Genomic DNA, 25,273 nt, shown 5'->3' with positions numbered 1-25,273 from the left:
TTACATATTTAGTTCAGTCTAGATTAATAAAAATAGTAATACAAATTAAATTTAGAAATTAAAATGTAATTTGTTCGTTATAAATATCACTGGTATGCGCGTTTAGTAGTGTTTGACAGCATTTGTCTCTACCCTATGTTTATATAAGATAAATATATCTAAGTACTCGTATATAGACCACAATTAGAATATAATACTTACACCGTCACACGGCATAAACTATAATTATTATAATACTTATATAAACAAAGTTTACTGCTATTAATAATAACATTTATATGAATAGGTACATATTATAATATAATCAACCTATATATACAATAATTCTTTATCTTAAGTGCGAGTGGTGTGTGTGTGTGTGTGTGTGTTTCTTTTACTGAAATTTGGACTAAAAATCAGCCCGAAGCGGCCGCAGTCACCTCCTTCTCTTTCTCCTCATCATATTATATAGTTACAATTATGATTAACTGAGAACAACTATTCCTCGGCGGCGGCGGTTCTGATGTTCCTCTGCCTCTGTCTGTTCTGAACCTGCACCACCCTCCTGTACAACGCCGACAGTTTGTGTTCCAATATTTGGTTGTGGCGGAACAGCTTCATCGTCTGTATGGTGACTAGCAATAGGGCTTGTCTCTTGCGTATAGCGTTCAAATGCTCTTCAGTTACCGCTGTCGTCGCCACCATATCCGACGACGAGGACGATCCGTTGTCCCGCCGCAGTAACCTTTTCACATCGTCCGGCTACAACAACATAAAACCCATAATTAATACATTTTATTGTAGAAGTGCATTGGTATGTTATTTTTGTAAACAAGTGTTTTACAGTAAGGTTAGGTATATGTATACCATAATGCCAGTGGCGTGCAGACAAGACACAAATGCAACACACTTGCAAGTGGGGTGGGTGTGGGTTTTTTTTTATTTAATAAATATTGTGTTTTCGTATAACTGTATAGAGGCCCTTAATAAAACATAATATATTATTTGGAACTTTTAGTTTTAGGAGGGTGGTGGACTGGTGGGTGTAAAAAAATTAGCTTTGCCCCATATGGAAAAAGAGATCTGCACGACAATGCCATAAACCTAACCACATACCATAGATGTATGTCATACCTACTTTGAGCACTTATCCCTGTTGCCCAAATAAAATACTGTTAACTGGGATACCCAACTATTACCATAACTATATATTGGTATCTATATAATAATAATTTATGATAAACATTTCTCAAAAAGTGTTTACATACAATATAATATAGGTAGGTACTATGTTTTTGTAAAACGTTTAATATTTTTTTTATCAATACATTCGGTATTAAATTATATGAGCTATCGTTTTTTTCTAATTTCGGGTTTTGTAATTCTGATGTCATTTGAACAAAATAATGAATTGACATCGAAATTTATATAGTTTACTAAACAAAAATAGTTTCAACTACACTCAGAATATAAAATATGTATTATTTTAGCCTAAAGGCTATAAGCATCACTGCATAATGTAAATGCAATACATAAAAAATAGGTTATACATTTACACATCAAGGTGGTTGCTGGAAAAAAAATGTTGGGGAATCTGGACACTTACCATGTTTACCAATTTACATTCAGAAATCAAAACTCTTACTTGACTTTTAAAAATTTCGAGATGGGAATTGCAGAACCTCTCTCAAAGTTACGGCTTTCAGAATAAGTACATTTTTTAATAGAAAATAACTTTTTTTTTAGGTTTTCAGGAATATTTTAATGTTTATAAGGTTTCATAATACGAGCATTATACTAAAGAGTTTATATACATAAACAATAAATCAATAAACATAATATAATTATATAAGGATATCCATTGTTAAAGTAACCATACATTAGTCGTATTTAATCATGGGTAACCACTAACCTATATAGTATAGTAAATTTACCAATTTTCAAAACAAATATTTGGTTTCGATTTGAATTAGAATAAAGGAGAACTGGAGTGGCTATCTATGCGTTATGCACATATTGTAAACCTACGACTGTCGACTACTAAAATATTAAAATACATTTTAAAAACCAAAATCTTTATAGACGATAGGAATTAGAAGATATTTTGACAGATCCTTTACAGCCACCATTTAAGATTTGAGATTTCGTATTATAACTATAGGTACCCATAAATAATTGTGTAAACATACTTATATATTTTTAATGTGATATTAAACAACAGCTATAGGTACTATATATAAACACCTCTATGCACTTCAATGTAGGTATTTGTTTCTACTTTCTAATATATAGTAAAATCATACTATTGCAGTATTACCAATTGTAATTATTGTATTAACTTTTTGATTATTAATGTACAAATAAGTGATGTTGAAAATTTACCTTTAAAGCTGACGCGTAGGAGGTATTTCTTTTACTGCTAAATGTTGAATTGCGATTCCTTAGACAAGGGTTCCATTGATGGTTAGTTCGAACATCTGTAATTAAAAATATTTTAGATTTTACAGAATTCATTATTTTCTTGAATTAATAACTTTAATTATTGGCATAAATGCCATAAATTAAAAGTATAAGCAATGATGTTCCCACTAAGTTTTTTTTTTGAAATTATACCAAGTTGTCGAGTACCTATACAACCATAAGAATATTTTACATTTTTCTATAGGTTAATATAGGAGGGGAAGGTGTGTTGATAGTCACAAATTACATATCTTAAAAAACCTAATGAAATTTATAAAAAAAAATCAACGAATTAAATAAGTTGACAGAATAAGCCACTATGCCAGGTGAATAATGATAGGTATACGTTATATATTATTTCCATTGTATCTATTATTCGTCTAAAGTTATCCTTAAAAGTGTTAAAACGCATTCACAGCTTGCTACGTCGTTTGTCGTGTCGTTCTGCATCGGATGTGATGAGAGCATGGTAACTATATAATTACATCTGATAATCATGTTGGCTTAAAAGTTGAGTTGAAGTCAATTTTTGGTACACTCGATTGCAACTTAATTATCACATGATACCAAAAAAATAATATCCGATCTAAATGCTATTTGATCAATACCACGACACGTCGACACACAACACATAACCGTGATTCCGGCTTAAACCACAAGCAGAGATTTCTGTTTAAGGTTACCAAAGATTTCTCTTAACACTGAGAAGAATTTCCTTGTTCCCGTTTTTTAGTACGTTAAACGTTAAATCGGCTCTATCGTTTTCGACATCATAATAAAATCTTCCAACTGTATTTTTGTATATTATATACTATTATGTAATTTTAAATTAATTTGTATGAATAGATATGAATACTAATAATTTGACTATAGTATTTTAAAGTTAAATAAATATCTTATAATAGGTATTATGGCAAGTCTATAATAGTAGAGAAATTACTGTTGATAAGTTAAATATAATATGACTGAATTATTTATACGATAATTGGCGCAATAAGAAAGTAATACTGAGGTAAATAAAAAATTCTCTTCAACCCCAAAATAAAACACATCTGTCATCTCAAAAATCCTAATCAACCGTTACCGTATATATTTAGATATTTACATTTTTAAATAGGAAATAGAAAAAAACTATTAAATTAGATCGTTTAGTAGTGAGCAGCTGGTGCCTTTAAAAATATAGATATGTATATTATTATTGTTGCACATAATTATGGTGTTATATCTGTAATGGTGAGTAAGCGGATTTCATAATTAAATTTTATCAAAATTTCAAGTGCGTATTATGAATAATAACTGTTAAGAATATACAATTCAATAATTGATGTGTTATGTTTATGTATTTATACTTTAAACATACACGTGCATATATATTATATATTGTGTACCATCATATTACATAGATACGTCAAGCAATTATTCAAGTACAGTGTACTCGCATTTTATAGACCATCACATATATACCATATACGTCATGCAATTTTGCAAGTGCTTACACATAGCGTTAGTATTATATTATCTACGTCATGAGTTTTTAATAATAATAAATTATGCATGATGGAATTGAGTGGGGTGCAAAACATAGAGTATTTTTAGATGAAAATTCTCTACTCCACTAATTTAAACATATTAAACGATTTTATTTAATAAATCATTAGTTTAATCAAGATGGATTAACATATCCATATAGACTCTTGCAGAGTACAATACTAAATGACTGCGTTTCAACATTTTTAGAAACATTTAGAATAAAAGCAATATATCTAGTAAAGTTGACTTTTTAAAATAGAAGTTAATATAATATCATAATATAATAAGCACCTACTGAAAAAAAAAAAAATAAAAAAATAAAAAATAGAGAAATATTATATAGTAGTGGTTTTTAATTAATGACAAATGACAATCAAAAATAATTAAATAATTAATAATCGAGATACTTAAACAGTTATCAGTTAACTGCATGCGTATTTAAAAATAATACAAAATATCATATAATATATTGAATAAAATAAATTATGTAGGCACTCCAATTATTATAAGGAATAAGGATACTATAATTTTAAATTTATATTGTTGTCACTTGTCAAGAATAGGTAATAGCTCATAGTGCTCATACTATATGAAAACAACATCTTCCAAAAATTAATAATACTCGCAAATTTATTATATAATAATATAAACAATAAATTTACCTATTATGTGTATTTATCTATCGAACCTGACCTGTTTGACGAGGTAAAATAAATTTTTTGGTGTATTAAAATATTTTTAAGTTTTGCTATTCTGCCAACAGGCAAAAAAGAAACGGGTGCTTGAGGCCTACATTTGGGATAAATTTAAAAATATAAAAACAAAACTGTTTCAGAATATATTTTATATAGTTAACTTAAAATCTATTATAAGGTATATAATTTAATTTAAGATCAAAAGTCTACTATAAATAATTATAATTTTGTTGATTTTAGCGCAACTATACTACGATAACATTTTTAGGGAAAACTTGGTACTTCATTAATCATTTTCTCCCACTCCAATCATCAATATTATTTATAAGGAAATAACTAAAACAAAATTATTTACCATGTTTTTTTCATACGAAACATATTATGCAATTATTATTTAGTAATTTAGTACCTATCATTGTTAAGCGTAAAACATTAAAATGTCCCACTTTTTAGTACATTTGATAGTGCAAACTGCTCTAGCTATATTTGAAACTGCGCCACCGAATTACATTTATGTAATATTTCCCATAATGATTCTGTGTTTTATATTTCGTATTTTTTGTCTGATTTATCATTAACTTAACGTTGTTTAAACTTTATAGAAAATTCCTTTATAAAGCAGATGCCTATCTACAGTATACACAAGCACAATAATATATATATATACCTATTTATTAGATAATAAAAAATGTAGGTAAGTTTATATTATGTGGCTCAGAGACTGCAGTATGGGTATATTGTATTACTTATTTACTTTTATCTTATCCCATCCAGTCATTAAAAACACGCTATCGCATCGTCGAAAATATTTGTTTGGTAAATGATGCGTTATTCGCTAAAAATGATTTACCTTTTAGTTAACTTATAAAATAGAAATAATAGAATATACACGTAAATAATCAAAAAACTATATATATTTATGCGAATACAATACAATAGTATAAAAAATTATTTTGTAAATTTATCTGCAGTAGATAAGTTACCTAGCTAACTATAATTTGATGTGCCACGAGCCGATCAGGCAGAAACTATACTCGTATAAAGAATTATTCGAAAATTATAATGAATTAAGATGAGCAAGGCTGTTTGATTTATACACAACGTCGGCCTTGTATCTAGGTTTTTGTTTATCAACTGTCGACACGTGTCTTTAATAATGCAGTTGCACACTTGCACATACGAGTATAATCCAACTTTTAATTTGTGATTTTTCTATATTTCGTATATTATGATACTACTACGGCTGACGTCATATGTCATATTAAAGTATACTGACATAGTGACTTAGTGACATGATTAACTACAAATCATTAAGCATCTTCCAAAGCATTAAAAAAAAAAAAAAACAGCTGTAGTTAATATACACTGAAAAATGTACAAACAAAATATAATATATACATTAATATTAATTAATCAAAACAATAATATCACATCGTTTTAGTTTAATAAAATATTAAAATCAAATACTTTATAAACGGTCACTCATTTTTACTCTCAACATTTTCTGACTTCTAATATAATATAATAATATGTATAACCAACATACATGGAAGATGGCAAAATTAACAAAAGTTAAAGTATAACAATATTATTCTGATAAATTGTAATACTGATGCAGTGACGGCATATTTATAAAATTTGACGATTGCCATGAATGCTTGTCAACCAAAGTTTGTTTTCAAGAACTGAAGAGTCATAAGAGTTCTTATATTACCTATATATAACAGCTCATTTATAAAATACCGATTAATTAATTATTTAATACGTCTTATGAGACGTGAGTTATCTGCAAAAATATATATCACCAGATATCAAGTACTTATTTAAAAAAAATACGATATAGGTAGCTTATATTTCTGACTGAAATAATGATAACCTGTATTAGGTTGTATAGTTGTATCTTGTATACGATCCTAATGGTTCGAGTTGATAGTTGATATCAATATTTAAAACAAATTTTAAGTACAAAATAATTGCATACATTATTCTAATACAACAATAGATTGTACCTACTTAGTAGTTAGTACTTACCAATATTAGTAGGGTAACATAACGTGTTACATATATATAAGAATTTTATTCGTATATAATTTTAATTTGTAAATTATAAAATGATTAAATTTCAATGCATGTTTGGATAACCGTTAATTACATAAATGTGTAGTTCTCTACCCGAGTAACAATTTAGGTTCACACACGGTTTACAATCATTTATAAAATAGCGGTGCTGCACTGCGTTCAAATTCCGTTCCAAACACGGTCTAAACAGTAATTTGCATACCAGATTTAACATGGAGTGCACCGAGTTCCACAAAAGTGCAATTTCGGTGTTGGGACGGTTGTAAGGTTCATTTATTGACGGTTCCGGTAAAGTGCAAATTCGGTGTTGGGACGGTTGTAAGGTTCATTTATTGACGGTCCTGGTAAAGTGCAAATTCGGTGTTGGGACGATTGTAAGGTTCATTTCTTGACGGTTGTACAAAAGTTAAAATGTAATGACTAGACTTTGTTTTTTGTTTAATGATAATTCCAATTGTGAGGGGGAGCAAAATTCGTACTCATACCCCTTGTAATTTTTATTTATACCTACTTGGCCCATGTATTAACCAACAACCTTTTTTAACCTTGGCCTTAACACTTTAATATTCATTTTTTTATAATATGATTTCAGTTTTGTGTAACCTCATACTATATACACATATAATATTATATACTTTACTATTATTATAATACCTATATATGTACACTAAAGTCCATCATATTTATTCAAATTTTGATACATAAAATATTATACATCTCTTGTATAGGATTTTATTTATTATACTGTGCATACGTTAGTGATGTTGAATTGCTAATCATAAACCATTACATGTGTAATTTTTTATTTAAATAACAAAATTAAACCGCATAATTTAAATTGAATAAACAATCTATATAATAGAAGTAATTATATTATAATTTTAAAAATTTACATAAATACAAATTATAAAAAGGATAATGTTTAAAATAATATAAGTAACACAATTAATATAAAATTATGCCAACTACTATTTTGAGGATTGCATCTGTAAAGGTGATTTCTGATGTTGAATTGGACGGCAATGTTTTAAAATATTTGATATAATTTCTTTAAATACCTTGAGGTCTTGGGTACTATATAGTACCTATAGTCTAGTTAATACTAAGAATGTGAACAATGTAAGTACAAACATTTTCATTGTTTAAAATATTTTTAAACTTGAAAAGTAAATATAAAAACGTGTAAAGGTGTGTAATAATTTTGTTTTATTAGACGAAATCACTACACTAATAAACATATTTATTTATAGCTTATTCTTATGTAAAACATAAGTGAATAATACTCATTAATACTCAATAGTAATTGAAAATTAAAATGTTTTATTTAATTTACAATACATTGTGAAAAATGAAAATATAATATTGTACTAAGTTTTAAGATTCATATATTAGAAGATAAAACCACCTTTAGTGTCTAGACAGAAATACTGAATTTTCTGTATACAACAGGTTTCTTTAAATATAAATGCATAGGTATAACTAACACTATTTGGTCATAAAATTTGGTACTTCGTAAAACATAATTCTTGCAGTTATATTGAAATTTCTTATTGCATTCAACTTTTACGATGGCACAAAGAAATGTATCTTTGAATTATAAAAAAAATTCGCTTAATGCACTTAATACATTTTATTGACGAAAGAAAACCTATTAAACCTGGTCATTAAAACTTTAAAGTACCTAATCCTTGGAATCCCCTTTTTTATTCGTACCTAATATAAAATAGTTGTTTATAATATTATATACTTGAATATTATTTAGATCAGTTTATATCAAGATATAAAATATTAAAATTAAAAATTATTGATAAAAATATATTTACATCACATTTACAAAATATATAATATTATACAATAATATATATATTTTGAGTAACTTCAATTGCATAATATATAAATATATTTATTAAAAAAAAAATTAAAAATTAAAAAATAAGAACGTTGAAATATAGTAAGAATATTTTAAACTTCATATAAATTATATAGTTGGGTAATAGATACGATTACAATATAGACATTTATAGATACAATTACCAATTATAATATTTTAAAAGTCTTCAAATTAAATGTATGTATGGTACCTAGTACCTACTATATTTATTCTAAATTATATGTATACGAGTGTATTACGAATGTTAGCTTAGGTTAGAATAGTATTGGTTGTTTCTACTTCAATAGCACAGCATAGATAATACTGTTTTTTGTATTTAAAAATTCAATATAGTACTATAATACAATTAAAATTAAAATTTGTATGAATAATTAAAAATATATATAACTAGACAGACCACATAACATTTATATATATTATATAGGTAATATAGGTTGTGTTAGTTTATCTGATAAACTAACAAGTATCTCAATATTTGTGCATAATGTATAATATAATATAATATAATTGTATATTTATAAAAAAAAAGTAAAAAAATGTATCATTATATATAGTATTTTTTCCTAGATCCTATTCTCTATAATTTTCAAAAATCGTCAAAATATAGGTTGTATTAAATTTTACGAAAATAAGTATCTAATGTGAGTATATTATTATACATTACATTATATATTAGAAAATAAATTATAAAGATACGCCTTAATATTTAAAATTTTAAAACAGGTCAACAAACTGAAAAAATAATTTAAAATACCAAGATGTATAACTACGAAAACGAAACCATTGACAAAAGAACTGTGAAACATGATTTGCATGTTTTAATAGTAATGCAGATGCTGAGTTGCTGAAATGCATTTTAATTTATACTATGAACGATAAATAATATAGCACACTCAGCATTATTGTTATTTTGATATTGAATGAAGATTCTTCAACTATTATTAAGGAAATGAAGAGTACATATACATAGCAGTATATACATGCTATGTACATTATACAATATACATAGCAGTAAAAGACATAACTATAAACACTGTATAGATTAACTTTACTTATTTTGTTTCACAATAATATGATTCAAGAAACTATACGCAAATGTATCTCCGGAATCTAGAAGATAAATAAATAGTAGGTACAAAGTTATGTAGATTTTTTGTTTAAAGTACTACAACTCCACCAACCATTCGAATAACGAGCCATTGGACCAACTTTTAAAAATTAAAATGATGACTATTTATTTTAACCACTATAAGTTATAACAAATGTACATAATTATAAACTGTATTTAATATTGATGTATTTGGTATAAATACGGTAACGAAATACAATTAATGATATGCCTGGAAAATTTTTCAGATCTTGCTAAGTGTAATTTTGTGAAAAGTACATAATATATTATTAAGTATTATATATATATATTATATATACATAATTAATTGTCACGCTACATGAAAAAATTCTAAAAATTAGTTTTAATTTAATTTTAATTTTCAGGTCTGCAGGTTATTTACAGAGCCTAGAGAAATCCAACTCGCAAACACGTCTATGAATATCGTACACACAATCTACTTCAGAATAATTCAAATATATTTTATTATGTAAATATAACATTATCTTCAATAATTTAAATGTATTATTTCTAATTTCCAAGTTTATATCACAAATAGCCGAGATTTTCCTTCATAATAATATAGCCTATATCTAGGTAATGGTTTATGTGAGCCATAGCAATGAATTACAACAGGTAAATTACCTAGTTATATCTTAAAAACAAAATTATATAAGTGTCTATTTTTTATTTTTTAAATGGAATAATTTGTTTGTTTTGTAAAAATATTTTAATTACATTACATTTTTGCATATGCTACGTTGAATTCATTTTAAAATACATAATAGTCATTCATATATATATATATAATAATAAGAGAACATTACATTTCATAATATTACTTTCTAATTTTCTTCTTCACTTAGGTTTAAGATTTCTCTTCTATAGAATAGATCAACATTATACATTACGAAGATTTGAGATAGATAAACCAAAATCAGCGCAATATTTTATTTTTGTTTATTCTTTAAGATTGAACATGTGAATATGAACTTAGGATGTTTAGAATATATTATAGGTATATAATAAATTAATAATTAATAAATTGTTAAAATAAAGTGGCTGGACACAACACACAAATTGTATGAACAGCTTTAGATACTTCAAATTATTTTTTTATGAATACTAATTCTCTTAATTTAAAACATTATTTAAACGGTACTACAACTTATAATTATATATAACTAACTATATGTATAGCCATATAGGTTATATAAATATATATAATATATCTATAATTATAAATACATTATATATTTATACAAACAATTCATCAATCATTCTTAGTTTTAAGGGTTATATTTTAGTTAGTACATTATTTTGAAACGTTAACTGCTGTATAACTGCTGATAGATCACATATTTACTTACATAATAATATAATTATATAGGTATTAATTTTTAAATAAGTGTTTTTTCAAAAATTTGAGTTTTAGTTAGCTAACTCACTTGCATGAGTTAGGGACTATTCCCAAGTACATAATAACTAATAATAACAGGTTAAATTGAAATCATAAATCAATAAAATTGCAGTGACGGTAAATACAAAATTATAGAGACCTACTTATTAATTGAATGATCTATAATTTTTGTGGTGTTGAAGTAATGTAAAGCATTATATGCATATCATTATAGTACAGGGGCGATTGTTTTACAGGAAATATTATACAAACATATTATAACGATAGGAAAATAGTGGTAATCGCCTCGCAGAATTTACTACACATGCACCATTACGCATACCATATGCGCGTTTATACTTTTCGATAATATAATAAAAAATAAAACAACACCTAATATAATAATAATATTCCACACGTGTAACTCGATGTCATGGGCGTCATGGCGTAAGTTGTAAAAAGTTTTACGGCAAAAAAAATAACACGTGCACGAGTAGATTTTATTACGTGTACGTAATAATATATTATTATTATACCGTATGTACGAGTATGGGTGCAATTATTATTATAAGTTATAATAAACACAAATTATTAATTCGACGTTACTCACTACAAAATAAACAATTTTAACAAAACCACGTGTCTGACAATTTGGCAACCGGATGCCGCCACGCACCATCGTTGTTGCTTCGCAATTCCAATTTTGGCAAATATCGCAAGCCACGCATTTTCGTTCAATTAGCTACAACAATGTGGTGGTTTTTAGGGCTAAGCATCTTCGAATATTTTCAAAACTCCCCCTCAAATAATAAATATAATTACAAAATGTTTTTTTTCAATAAAGCAAACAATTGGGCCAATAATGTGTTACAGAGTATGCTTATACGTTGCTACAAGACTATTCCTCAAATTTGACTATTCTTAATATTGATTGAGATGTTGCAAATTTATAAAAGGATGCTAATATTACATTATATTTTAATTAAATTTAAATCTGATAATTAAAAATGTATAAAAATAATTATACATTTATATTTATTACAAGTCACTGCCCACTTGTAAATATAAAAATATACTTGGTGGACGATGTAGGGAAAATTTTCACATAGATGACAGATTAATAAAGAAAAAATATGAAGGCTACAGCCGTCACCGAAAACAAAAAAAAATTGAACCTATATAGTAAATTGTGCCTATAGTGAACGCATATATTGAAATATGAGCATAACATAAATAAATTATTACACGCGAGTAAAGGCGTCATATATATAATATTAAACAGAGTTGTGCTCTCGGTTTTCGCGTGTCATCGGCCGCTGACAAAATAATAATACAACAATAATAATAATAACCAAAAGAACGGCGGGTGGACCGCCTGCCCGCCGGCCCACCCGCGTAACAATCGCGCGGATTTCGCAATTTTGCAGCGGAAAAGGGGGTGAGGAGGTACACGACGATGAACGAGTGGTGGTGGGGGAGGTGTGCGTACGGGTTTGGTGACCGCGGCAGTCGCGCCACGTGCGACCTTCGAACCGACGCCGCCGCAGCGCGGATTCCCCCGACATAGAAAGGCGTGTCCCTGTAGCACAAATCGTCGTCCATATTATAAAAAAAAGCATGCATAAAATTTAAAAACGCGGGTGTACGTGTGCGTTTGGGTAAGTACACCGTAGTAGTAAAATAATTTTATAATATTATGATAATATGATATTTATCCGGTGCGACCGTAGAAATAAAAATGAATATAAACGGGGAAAAAGCGATTAAAAAATTTACAATAATATAATATCATTATTACGAGACACAACGTCGAGAGATCCGATAAAGCGCCGCGTGGCGTAGGTGTAGTTTATTTCGGTCGTCGGTATTGTGATGGACGTGAATCCGGTATACAGATATTCTGATATTCAGAAACTATATTATTATGTATTTAAAATGGTAGCAGTAAAAAATGGCAAACCGAAAATAACCGTAATTAAATGTGAGACTTGGTCTATGAAAACGGTAAACGGGCCGACGGACAGTCGTTTAAAAAAGCATCAGCTGCACGTGAAGGGGTTTGGGCGAGTTCCACGTGCGACCCGCGCATACGCACGATCACGAGTCGACGCGCCACGCGGAGGCGGTGGGAGGGTAATGGGCTAGAGAACGTCACGACGACCCCTCGACAACGGCGCCGCCGCGTCCGCTTTACGCACACGTGTCGATTGTTCTTCGTGTATATTATACTTTCTACCTTTCTATATACAACGCGTTTTTGGCTACCTCGGCCTCATAATAATGTAATAATAAACACGCGCGTGTGTGTGCAAAAACTCCGAGACCTCGCCACCCGCTACACAACCACCAACGCCAGCACACAACAACAAAAACAAACAAAGCAAATAATTTGGATGTCTGCGTCACTACTAAAAGTCGAAAAACAATAAAAATAAATGCAATACTTTATACATCATAATTTTATTGTCATTATAAGACGTATAGATAGGGGCGTAAGACGTTTCCACCAAAGGTATATCTTTCCCTTTTCCACCAATATCCGTTACCAAATGAGATCTACCTATAATTAAACCACGGTTAATTTAACAAAATAATTTGTATACTAACGCTTATATTAAAATTTTTAATACAGTAATAAGATTATTTAAAATACTAATGCTGGTTTGAAAAAATGATATATTAGTGTTTTTAGTTATGTATATATTGTATCTACTATATATATATATATATATATATAATTGGTTGTTATTTTTTTTTCAATCGAAGAATATAGTAGTATGCAATTGTTTTTGTAAAAACGTGGTAAATAATTTTATTTGGTGGAAAAGGGAAAGATACACTTTTGGTGGAAAAACGGGTATTGGTGGAAAAGGGAAAGGTACACTTTTGGTGAAAACGGGTATCGCACATACATTAATATGTAGGAAAAATAGTCCTGGGTTAAAGTCTCGAAAAATGTTTTGAACTCAAGTAGAATTTTAAATTTTAAATATCTCATAGATAATAATAAATTAAGTTTATCACATAATGTAGCTAGGTTGGTATATTGGTACATATAGGGAAACTCGGACATAAATACTGAGTGAATCACATTACAGCTAAAGCAATTAGGCATCAGTCTATAAATAATATATACAAATAATCGACGTACTATACGTAGGTACTACGCAAAAGATAAGAGCTTAAATTAACAACTCAATATTTTAGATTTTGAGTGGAGTGATAAATGAAATTGGGTTTTTTTTGTGTCTGACATTATCTTTTGGAACAATAATAATAAAAATCCTTCAATCATCAACTTTTGAGGTTAGTTTTCAAGTAACAAATTTTATTTACTTTTTAAAAATGCCCAATACCTACATTTAAACATATTTGAAGAAATTGTTAATCAAACAAAATATTCAAAAATATGTAAAAAATTAATACGTGTTTATTATATTTAGGGGGTTTTGAAACATGGATATTTTTAGTCACAATTTGGGAATCTGCATTCAATATAATTCTGCATATTTCATTAAAATGTATGATCTACTTATCACCTAATACTTGTCTTATTAGTTATTAGTAATAGAAAATAAATTAGTCTTGTGGTATAAATCTTTAATTAAATAATCTTACTTCTTAGAAAAAATAATATAGGCTAATCGATAGTCTCCACTGAGAACCATTTTTTGTGCAATGATTAATCCATAGTAAAATAAATAATTTATTTTACTATGAATTAATCATTATATCAAATTTAATAGTTTATCGCATCCATTAATCATGGCAGTGACACCTAGGCTCGATGACGATATATACTTGACTCTACTGTACAAGCTACAACGGTCTACGAGGTACTTCTCCTGGTTCTTTACTTATATAGCTATCAAAAATTCCATTCTGTAAGTCTAATTTTCTTTTCTACAACATATGTGCATGCAGTATTTATTTTTATTTGAAATTTGAAATTTGATTGCTTGTTCTCATTTTATTACTCGCCAAATATTAGTGAAATTCAGTTTTATTACTGACTCGGTCAATATTATAAGCTAATTTTTCTCAGTCGGCATACCTATTTAATATCTAATTTTTATGCTTAGTTTTAGATTGTTGTATTATAATACTGCGGAGTGATAACTTATATTTATGTATACAAATAATTTTCTAATAATATTTCAAACTTTAAGTTGTATAGGTTTTTTTCCTGAATTTCTGGGTGGCAGATGTTAAGTGTAAACACAACACAATATTAAATATTTAAATATTACTCAACGATGCGATATTACATAACATCGGATCGCGTAAACACAAAATAAATAAACATGTCCTATTATAATATGCACGTTGCACACTCGATAGTACGTACGTCGTACAATATTTTATATCAGTTATATCTATAATAATAATATTAATATGTGCATCGTATCATAACAATTAGACACGCACACGCATTGTGCGTACTAAAAACCTTCGCCAGTACATAACGGTGGCGACGACGGTCGTATAAAATTTTTTTTAAACTATTTTACAGTATAAAAGAACATTGCACACGCGACGACACGGATACATACACACGCGCATGCGCGCACCACACGGACACGCACACTCGACCGGTCGACCGCGTTCGGGATCGTATTGCCGAAATTCAGTGACGTCACGGCTTTGTGTTACACGTGGGGCCACGTGTAGCGACTAGCGAAATGCATTCTCGTCGGACTGGCCGGAAGGGAAGCAGGGGAAGACTGATGGGCGCGATGGCCGGTTTTTCGCGAACACCGTGACGAGTTGATAAAAGGAGACGGGTGATGACCTCCTTACAGAAACGCAAGAAAAAAACTACACACACATATTATTATTATAATGTATAGTCTACCTATGCCTACATATCTGCTGACTGCAGCTGTACACGACCGTGCACCACGTGCCAGTGAACTTATGTTGTTTTGTGAATTCGCGTATCAGGATGTTTATTTAAAAAAATAATTACGGACACAGGGCCCGTGAAATAATACTGTGCAATATCTTAGTGTATAAAAACATTTAAAACATATAAAGTATTTTACGACTTTTTGCCGATATTTGAAATATATTAAAATATTATATTATTTTAAATTAAAATTATAATAACCAATTTAACCTTACGACTCTGACCTGGAGTGTCACCAGTGGGTGGCTTCTCCTTCATATTTTTTCTGGCTGTAATCTTAATTTGTTAACACTTAAGCTTATTATACATAACTTGTATAGATTGTTTAACTCAAATAAAAAATAAAATAAAAAAAAAAAAATTATAATAAAAAATAATAAAAATCGCGCATGCCGCAGTAAAATGCAGACCGCGCCAGTGAGATTGATAAATGAAAAACCAAGGAAATTTAATTCTATATATAACATTGGATTAACTGTATATATTTTTATGGCATTATTATATAATATTATAACGTCATACTGTGCAAATATTATATTATATACGTGTTTATACTTTATTGTGCTTCTATAGAATAAAATACAACATACGACAAAAATATTATTTTTTTGCAAAAAAAATGTTACACTAATACTATAGTATACGAAAAATACACAGTTAAGTCACATACGCCCACCAAAATATAATAATTACTTTTTACTAAATTATTTACAGAATATTACAATTCCGAAAATCATGACGAATTGACGACACTAACATTTAATAGTTAATTGCAACTTTGTTCTATAACATTGGAGTATGAATTAAACAAATATTATATTATAATATGTTAACTAAATTATGTATACAGACATTTAGTACAATACACTGCAAATTTTTAATGCTATTGATCGTCCTTATATTATCACCATAATATGCTCATCATAATAATTTACATTCGCGAAATGACATTAAGGTTAACAAATTTAGCTTATCGGGTAAAATTAATTTTTAATTCTATCATTATATTATTACGGATTCATGCTGATATGGGAAACTGGAAATAAACAAAATAATAATTACCAATTTTCCAAGACGTACCTACTGGTAAATATTTTGTGTATTGAAAAAACCGAACGGTCTGTAGGTACCAATAAAAGTTATTTTTCGTTTGACAGCGTTGAGGAAATATTTCAAATATGTGGCGACTGTGGAATATAATAAGTAATAACGAAAAATAATTAATTTCAACTATCTCTAGGTTACAGGAAGACTTTTTGAATTTTTGATAGCTTTTTAAAACCAATTATCGTTATTTCAAATATTACATATTTTTTTACTACTGCCAAGTGCTATTTAATTTTGATATTTTTGAAATTTGTATTTAGTTAGTGCATACCTAATTGTTATAATTTTTTTTAAATATGATAATATATAATATAACATAAAAAATTATATTATCAGAATTTATTTCAATATGTGTATTGTAGAGTATTGAATTGTTGACATTAGGAAAACCATTTAGAGCCAGTTCGTTTTAACGAAGGACCTATAATATTACATTTCAAGCTGTTTGACCGAACGAATAAAATTGTATTTGTAATTATAGAATAAAAAACTAATAAAACTAAAACCTAAAATGTCTATAAATAACTCAAAACGAGTCAAAATATTTTGAAAATTGTATCATGTATAAAAAATGATAAAACCAATGTTTTATGATGATTTCAATGTTTTATCGTTATAAATACAAAATTAATTGTTTTTGAATAACAACAAATTAAGAAAATCTTTAAATGAGAAGTTGTTGATTTATGATGGGTGTATACCCATATATGGGACCATTAATATACAACGTTGATAACTAACCACATTTAAAAAACTAATTTGACTTTCCGGTAAACTTCTTTGGTGATTGTTAAATATATGAAAATGTAAAGGTTATCCTTATCTTTTTCAAATTTTTGTGAATTATAGAAACATTTTTTTATGAATTTCTAACTCAACATAATTTGAAAATATTTAAGTCTGATGAATATTGTCAACATTTTAATTTCAGACGCTTTATAAAAAAATATTGTGTATTTACTTTTTATTTAAATTCCACAAATAACAATTTATGAGGATTGAGGAACGTTGAATTACATCTTAAAGTTTTTTGAGTGGGTAAAAAACTTCTTATCAACAATATATAATTAATAAAAAAAACATATATTCGAAATTTTTCTGTGTGTATAAATAGCTTAAAGAGAGTCCCAATATTTTTAAATTGTATGGTGCATGGAAATTGTTAATATAAGCATTCAGTGGTAATTTCATGTATTTACAGTTATTTATTTTTTTAGATTTACAAAAAAATGAATAAAAAATAAACTCATCGTTGTAACACTTGTAACATCAATACATTCAATATTCATCGCTCCGCTAAAAATCTAAAGTATCTATTTGTATTTAATTAAAAGTAGATAGGTTCAAACGTATTTTACTACGCTATACCTACCTATACTATATTGTCTATATATACTATACTAGATCAGACGTGCTCAATTTTTTTCAATTTACGAGCCGTATATTTTTCAAGGTTTTTCTTTATTCTGATAAATACAATAAATATAATATTAGCTTTGCTTACTTAACAAACTTATGATTTTTTTTAAGTTTGTTAGTATTGAATATTCCCAGGCTAGTCTTAAGTTAAAAATTTGTTTTGGTCATTGAAAACTACAGGTTTGCTTTTATATTAAAATTTAAAAAAATTAAGATATTTCAATTCTTAAGAGCTTATTAAAATGACATTTATTTTAAAATCATAATTTTTGTTCTTATTTATATACTGTCTAAAAATATTTTGAATTTTAAAAATTTTTTACGGGCTGGTTTGAATACTACTACGAATTGGGTACTCTTGTACTATAGGTTACTACCTATATAGGGTTACTATAGGAACCTCTAGGTTCTCTAAAAGTCTAAATAAACTGTTTTGTTTATAGATGTTTTATAGATTGAAAATTGTACACTCTTTAATACAAGTACTTCAATGGAATCGAACACAGCCTCTAAGGAAAATTGCAAAAGCTATACTCAAATTTAACTACTAGAATAATATTGTTCAATAAGTTCACTTGAAATATTTTATGAATTTATGAACATTGGTATTTGGTAAACATCAATTTGTTTAGACTGGCTAAAAAGTGTAAAGTAATATTCATACTTTAACTAGAACATGTTTATATTCTGTTCATCGAGAGAAACATCGATTCTGCGCAACCCATTGCGTCATCCAGCCATCACAATTGGTTTTCCTAGGACGGGCGCAACTCCTTTCACCGAAAAATGACCTTCCTCTTTTCGACCAAATATGATAAAATAATTCCCTATTTTCACCTAATCATAATTGCATTCTTTTTGCCTAATTTTAATGTTCAAAATTTTGGAAAGCACTATCACACTGCTTTGGGCAGCTAACTCGTCAGAATTAATCAGGACGACTAATGCATTTTTATTGTATTTCTACACAAATTGGTATGTGGTTAGCTGTTATTATACAAGAAGTCCAAACTTATGTTTATATTAAATTAAATAATATCTATTTACAAAATTTTCCTAAAGATAGGAAAGTTAAAGAACGACAACTAAAAAACGAAGGCAAAACACAATAGTACCTTAGGGGAGAGATAAGTCGGTATGAATTTCTTAAATCTAAATCGTTCAACTACAGAAAACATTTAAATTTAAATTTAAATTAAATATTTTTTATAAAACATTTTTTCAACGACGTCATAAAAATTAATGATAAATATATATATATATATTATATAATAATAATTTAATGTGGACATAGACAAAATATATTTTTGGAGAGTAATAGAAGCCACCTCCTCGTGGTGCTCTTTGGGTTATGCTAAATGACTAATTTAAATTAGTTAAAAAATAATTAAAAAATTTAATTTTGAGACAGGGCTTTCCAAAATGTTGGACATGAAAATTGGGCAAAAAGAATGCAATTATTTTTAGGCGAAAAGAGGAAACTATTTTATCATATTTGGTCGAAAAGAGGAAGGTCGTTTTGGGCGAAAGAAGTACCGCCCCCTAGGACAGGGGTCACATGAGAATGCGCTGCAGGAAAACCGATTTTCGTCGGTCCGCATGTGTGTTCTATGGTACTATCACTGAACAAAGTATAGTAAGACTTAATAGTAAACTAGTAAGTAGTAACTACCAATTATCAACTGATAACAATACAAGTTAGAGAACTCTGAACCTACTTAAGTTTTTACTTCTTCATATTACGTTGATAACATTTTGGATACCTAACCATAATTTAATCGTAAAATTAAAAAGGCGTATTAATTAATACGGTCCATAGTGCACACTGCATACAGATAAGTATAGATATCACTATCTTTTGTAGAAGGTATCTATACAAGACGTTTTAAATCGCCCGTTGTGAAAAACACCGCCATGTGCCAATGGCCAATGATGCACTAAAAATAAATGTTTAAATTTTCGAAGTCCGATAGTTAAAATTTAAGCACGTGTAATGATGACGTCGTGATTCATGACACAATATGGTCGCATCCTATAGCTTGATTTTGTTATCCGTAGAATGCATTTAGATTCATATAAATCGATTACACGCAGTAAAAAACAAACAGCTAATAGATTATGACATTGACATTGACATTACTCGAAACTTTTCTTTATCTAGATAATTAAGTAGCTAGCATTTATCAATTATCATCAAACACATTAGTAATTAATAATATTATTATTTAATAGTTATAAGTAGATATTTTCGATTATTTATGCATTTTAAAAGTAATTTATTGGGGAATTACAAGCTTGGTCGCCAGATATGCTACTGTGCACAGGCAGAGACCATTGGGGTGCGGTGTGGTGCTCAAACACTCCACTACAAGTCATTCCATGTGATATGCTACTGCTAGTATGTCATATGCTATAACTGTACCATTTATTTAATTGGACAATAATACAATTGTTCTGTGTAAAAATTTGAACCTATTATTTATTAAACTTGGTTATCATACTTTTGGAGGGGATAATTTCTAAAAATTGTCCACGTGTTCTTACATGGTTAAAATATTTTTCTATTTTAATTAAAATAGGCCTTTTACATCGTAAAAGTGATATGGCCAAAAAATGTTATCAAAGAAACGAGTATGTGGGTTACTAAGTAATGTGATAAATAGTTTTATATTATACGTGTACAATACTGTATACATAATATGTGCGTAGTATTGTAAATGTACCTATACTAACTATAACTGACTACTTAATATTATGTAATAATAAATATAATAAAACAATATACGGCTATTTGCGTTTTGAAGGAAAATTAGTTTATTTGCTCTATGCATAAAATTTAGTAAGGCACACAATGCAAAAACTTATTTGTATAGTCTTGTAGATTACATAATTGTCTTAAATAATAAAATTCACTGTTAACCTATGGTAGTCATTAATTTCAATAACAAAATAATATTGAGTTACTCAAAAAATTAGAGGTAGTAGACAGTAGACTATTATAGTAGCCCTAGTGATAGCAACTGCGACTAGCCAATAGCAATCACTGAAGCGTTTTCCACCACACCGCACTATTGCACCAAGGTGGAACTGGTACAGTTCACTGATAATCGTACCAACACGGGCTGGTGGCTGGTGCAAATATAGATGAAACATAAAATCTATACTTATTACTGATATATAAAGATAATAAAATATTTAATTTGTATTGCAATACTTATCATGATAACGATAATGCGCACGAGCTCCAAGGGCTCGTGCGAATATCTTTGCACTGAGTGCAAAAAACTGACATAGTGCATTTAGGTGAAACATAAAAAAGTCCACTCATGGCACATTAATCTTGCAGATGGAACATAAAAATATGCACTGGTGCAGTCAGTGCAGTGTGGTGGAAAACGCTATAAGATTTAAGTAGGTATCAAATATTTTATATCATACAATATGGAGTCTGCTTTATTGATACCAACTTATTTTTGAAATGAGAATCACCATTTTTCCATGTAAATTTTTAAGCGGGTGAGCTTTTTGAAAATATTTATGAATCTAAGTATAAATTTAAGTTCGGAATTCGAGTAGTTCAACATTTTTTTACCTACTATAAGGATAATAGTCTTTATAAATAGGTTTAGAAAAATATAAAATTCATGTAATATTGAATATAGCATTTATTATGCTACAATTTTTCTTTAAAATTATAAAACGTTAATAGATTAATATTCATTAAGACAATTTTAATATCTTTATATGCTCCTCCATATCTACCTAAGATTTTGTTAACCTTTGTATTCTGCGAATGTTAGACCACTATACTTACTCCAATTATCCACAATTTAAATACATATAAATGATAAACTACACGTCCGAAATTTGATTTTTTTTGATTCAAAAACTCCGAATAAAATTCTGCTGAGGAATATTAAATTTAAAAAAATGTTATTCAAAAGAGTAAAAATTTGAAAACAAATTAAAATTAAGAAGATAAAAATTATTTCTTCAAAATAATTTTAAAAACATTGGTATTTTCTGAAATAAAGAGTGTCTTGCGTTAAATATATCTATCACTCTGTATACCACGATTCGTAATTAATGCAAGACAAATGTATTTTATTGGTTTACAAATATTATAAATATAAATTATAATTAATAATTTAATAATTGTAAGTTTATTTGTTTACGTCATATGCTTTACAGTTAAGGGATAAATTATAGACATAGAGGTATTACATAAAGTTATTGATTAGGTACCTAATACCAGTAATACCTATATGAATGATATCTTAAATTATAGATATACCTATATCTTAAATATAAAGGAAAATAAATACAAATTACGAACCGAATTGGCTATTAATTTTTAATAATATGTTACGAATTACGATTATGAATTCGCAATCAAGGTTGTGTGTACCATACCTCGAACCTAACTTATCAGCAATATTATATACCCATCAGTTCTATCACCTGCATTTTTTTAATCTTTCACTATTCGCATTACTCTCTAGACGTATACCTACTTAGTCTTAAATATGGTTTTAAAACAATAATTTTGATTTTAGAGATAGCTCTATCGAAATAAATGCTTACCATTGATTTCGAAAATAATAATAATAATAATGATAATTCATTAAATTGATAACACTTAAAATACACTACCAATTACACACAAAAAGAATTCCTCAAAATTATAAGTTTAAGTATAAAAATACGTTATATATAGTAATAGTAAAGATATATTATGAACTTACCAGGCCTTGAATTCGTTCTATCGGAGGCGGATGTCAGCTGATGACGGTCTTCTTGAATAAATATATTATTGTACAGAACCGAAGCAGGTGGCATTTGCATTGACTGTTCGTCATAACATTGTATTGTGGGTGTCATCCTGAAATAAGTCATTTATAAAATCGAAATACAATAGGCATATACCTAGGTAAATTAATAATTATATAATTTATAACATAAACTATTATACGCTATATTGTAATATAGATTATATACTACACTAAAGTACGAATATCTTATGACTTCACTTTCTGCTGGTCATCACTATTGATATTTTATAACATACTTTGTAAAAACCTTTTTCGAATTAGTTCTTTTTTTCAGCGAACCCCAGAGTATTGAAAAACTAAATTACATGTAAATAATAATACAAAATTGTGTAATCTATGCTCGCGTTTATTTGTGAGTGCACCATGTGTTAATACTGCGAAACGTGGATTTATATAATAAATTATATCATGAAAATTATAAAGACTAAACTATTCAAAAACCGCTAAAACGATAGAAATGTTTTTTATTACTGGGTAGGTATATTATATTATACTGTTTGTAAAAAAAATAATTAATATCGTATATTAAAATAAATCATTGTTATAACTAATAATGTTATTGTATGATATAATTATATAACTATTCGCCGAGTGTTTAAAACAACATAAGTCATAAAATACGAGGTTGAGGGGGCATAATGTGCGATCACTAATAAAATCATATAAAATAAGGCTGTAGTATAATTATAATTATTACAATATACCTGTGCAGAGGGTAGGTAGTCGGAGCGGGTACGAGTATATTAATCTAATTGGTGGGCATATAGTGAGACTGCAGATGTAAAATATGGGACTGGGGGTAGTATAGGTATGTTTGGCGTACCTATATAATTCGTAGGACGAGCGATCACAAATTCGACGTCCGCGCTTGGAGGAGCCCCGCCGTGAAATATTACGAATTACGATTTACGATCGTCGTCGATCACGAATTTTCGACAGAATTTCGGGGGGGGGGAGGGGGCGGGTCGACGGCGAGACACGGGCCCCGAACTGTGAGAGAGTGACGCGCGTGTGCACTAGCACGAATTCACGAGACGATTGTCGGGCTCGGCCGCTCGGGCAAAACTCGGCTGATGGCTGGCACGACGACGGCGGCGGTAGTACGCACGCACCGTATACATATATATTTTAAAGTGTATATGATGGTATAGGTTGGCGAGAAGAATGGCAAAATATTCACACACGCACAAGCGCGCGCGGGTCGGTGCGCCACGAGCGTGCAAACGCACTCACTCGCACGCACGCGTCATTGGCGGACGGAGTGAGTGAGTCGCGGCCGTGGTCTTTTGGGAGGGAACGGCGGAGAAAACGTGAGCGCGTGGACAGCCGGTGACTCGGTGTATCCTATATCTCATCAAAAACACTCCGTGTAAAAACATCGCTAAGTAAAAATAAGCACTTAAATTACAAAAGTTGTGATATCAAAAATTGGCTAAGTAATTTCATAAATTCATTAATAAAAAAGTATTTATAACTGTTTGTATTTATTGTACCTTGTGAATTTATTCAGTGCAAATAATTGTACTTAGCTTGGCGGGTACTAGAAGAATGTATTTAAATATTTGTATTGTTCTATAGTTTAACTATAGTAAAAATACGCAAAATGAAGCGAATATTTATGTAGAAATCGAGACATTTGGGTTCTTAGTTATAGAGACATAAATAATAGTAACTGCGCCAAGCTAAGTACAATTATTTGCACTGAATAAATTCACAAGGTACAATAAATACAAACAGTTATAAATACTTTTTTATTAATGAATTTATGAAATTACTTAGCCAATTTTTGATATCACAACTTTTGTAATTTAAGTGCTTATTTTTACTTAGCGATGTTTTTACACGGAGTGTTTTTGATGAGATAT

The 25,273-nt window shown here is 28.7% G+C and overlaps 1 protein-coding gene across 2 annotated transcripts; it reads right to left on the bottom strand.

Annotated features, from left to right (window-relative positions):
- Positions 1 to 45: 45 nt before the first annotated feature.
- On the bottom strand, positions 46 to 24,463 carry LOC107167427 (uncharacterized). 2 transcript variants are annotated; one of them, XM_089221142.1, is made up of 4 exons: positions 24,232 to 24,463; positions 23,322 to 23,458; positions 2,362 to 2,456; positions 46 to 741 (listed from the first exon to the last, which is right to left on the bottom strand). In XM_089221142.1, exons 2-4 carry the CDS (start codon positions 23,455 to 23,457, stop codon positions 478 to 480), a joined length of 495 nt encoding a protein of 164 aa, XP_089077268.1. In that variant the 5' UTR covers position 23,458; positions 24,232 to 24,463; the 3' UTR covers positions 46 to 477. The 2 variants fall into 2 exon arrangements, with proteins under 2 accessions (XP_089077268.1, XP_089077267.1); XM_089221141.1 differs by having other exon boundaries at positions 24,113 to 24,459.
- Between the last annotated feature and the right edge of the window lie 810 nt (positions 24,464 to 25,273).

The sequence above is a fragment of the Diuraphis noxia genome, unplaced genomic scaffold, assembly GCF_037042655.1.
Source record: "Diuraphis noxia isolate RWA-SAM2 unplaced genomic scaffold, SU_Dnox_SAM2 contig0002, whole genome shotgun sequence".
NCBI classification, from domain to species: domain Eukaryota; kingdom Metazoa; phylum Arthropoda; class Insecta; order Hemiptera; family Aphididae; genus Diuraphis; species Diuraphis noxia.
The sequence above is the reverse complement of the archived record's forward strand: the minus strand, read 5'-3'. Positions and strand labels throughout refer to the sequence as shown.

Bases quoted from the DNA above. Each gene is read 5' to 3' on its own strand.
- LOC107167427 (XM_089221142.1), bottom strand. From the start codon at position 23,457: ATGACACCCACAATACAATGTTATGACGAACAGTCAATGCAAATGCCA. The intron at 2,457-23,321 runs GTAAGTTCATAA...TTTTAATTACAG, and splicing joins TAGAACGAATTCAAGGCCTG to ATGTTCGAACTAACCATCAA. The intron at 742-2,361 runs GTAAATTTTCAA...ATGTTGTTGTAG, and splicing joins CCTACGCGTCAGCTTTAAAG to CCGGACGATGTGAAAAGGTT.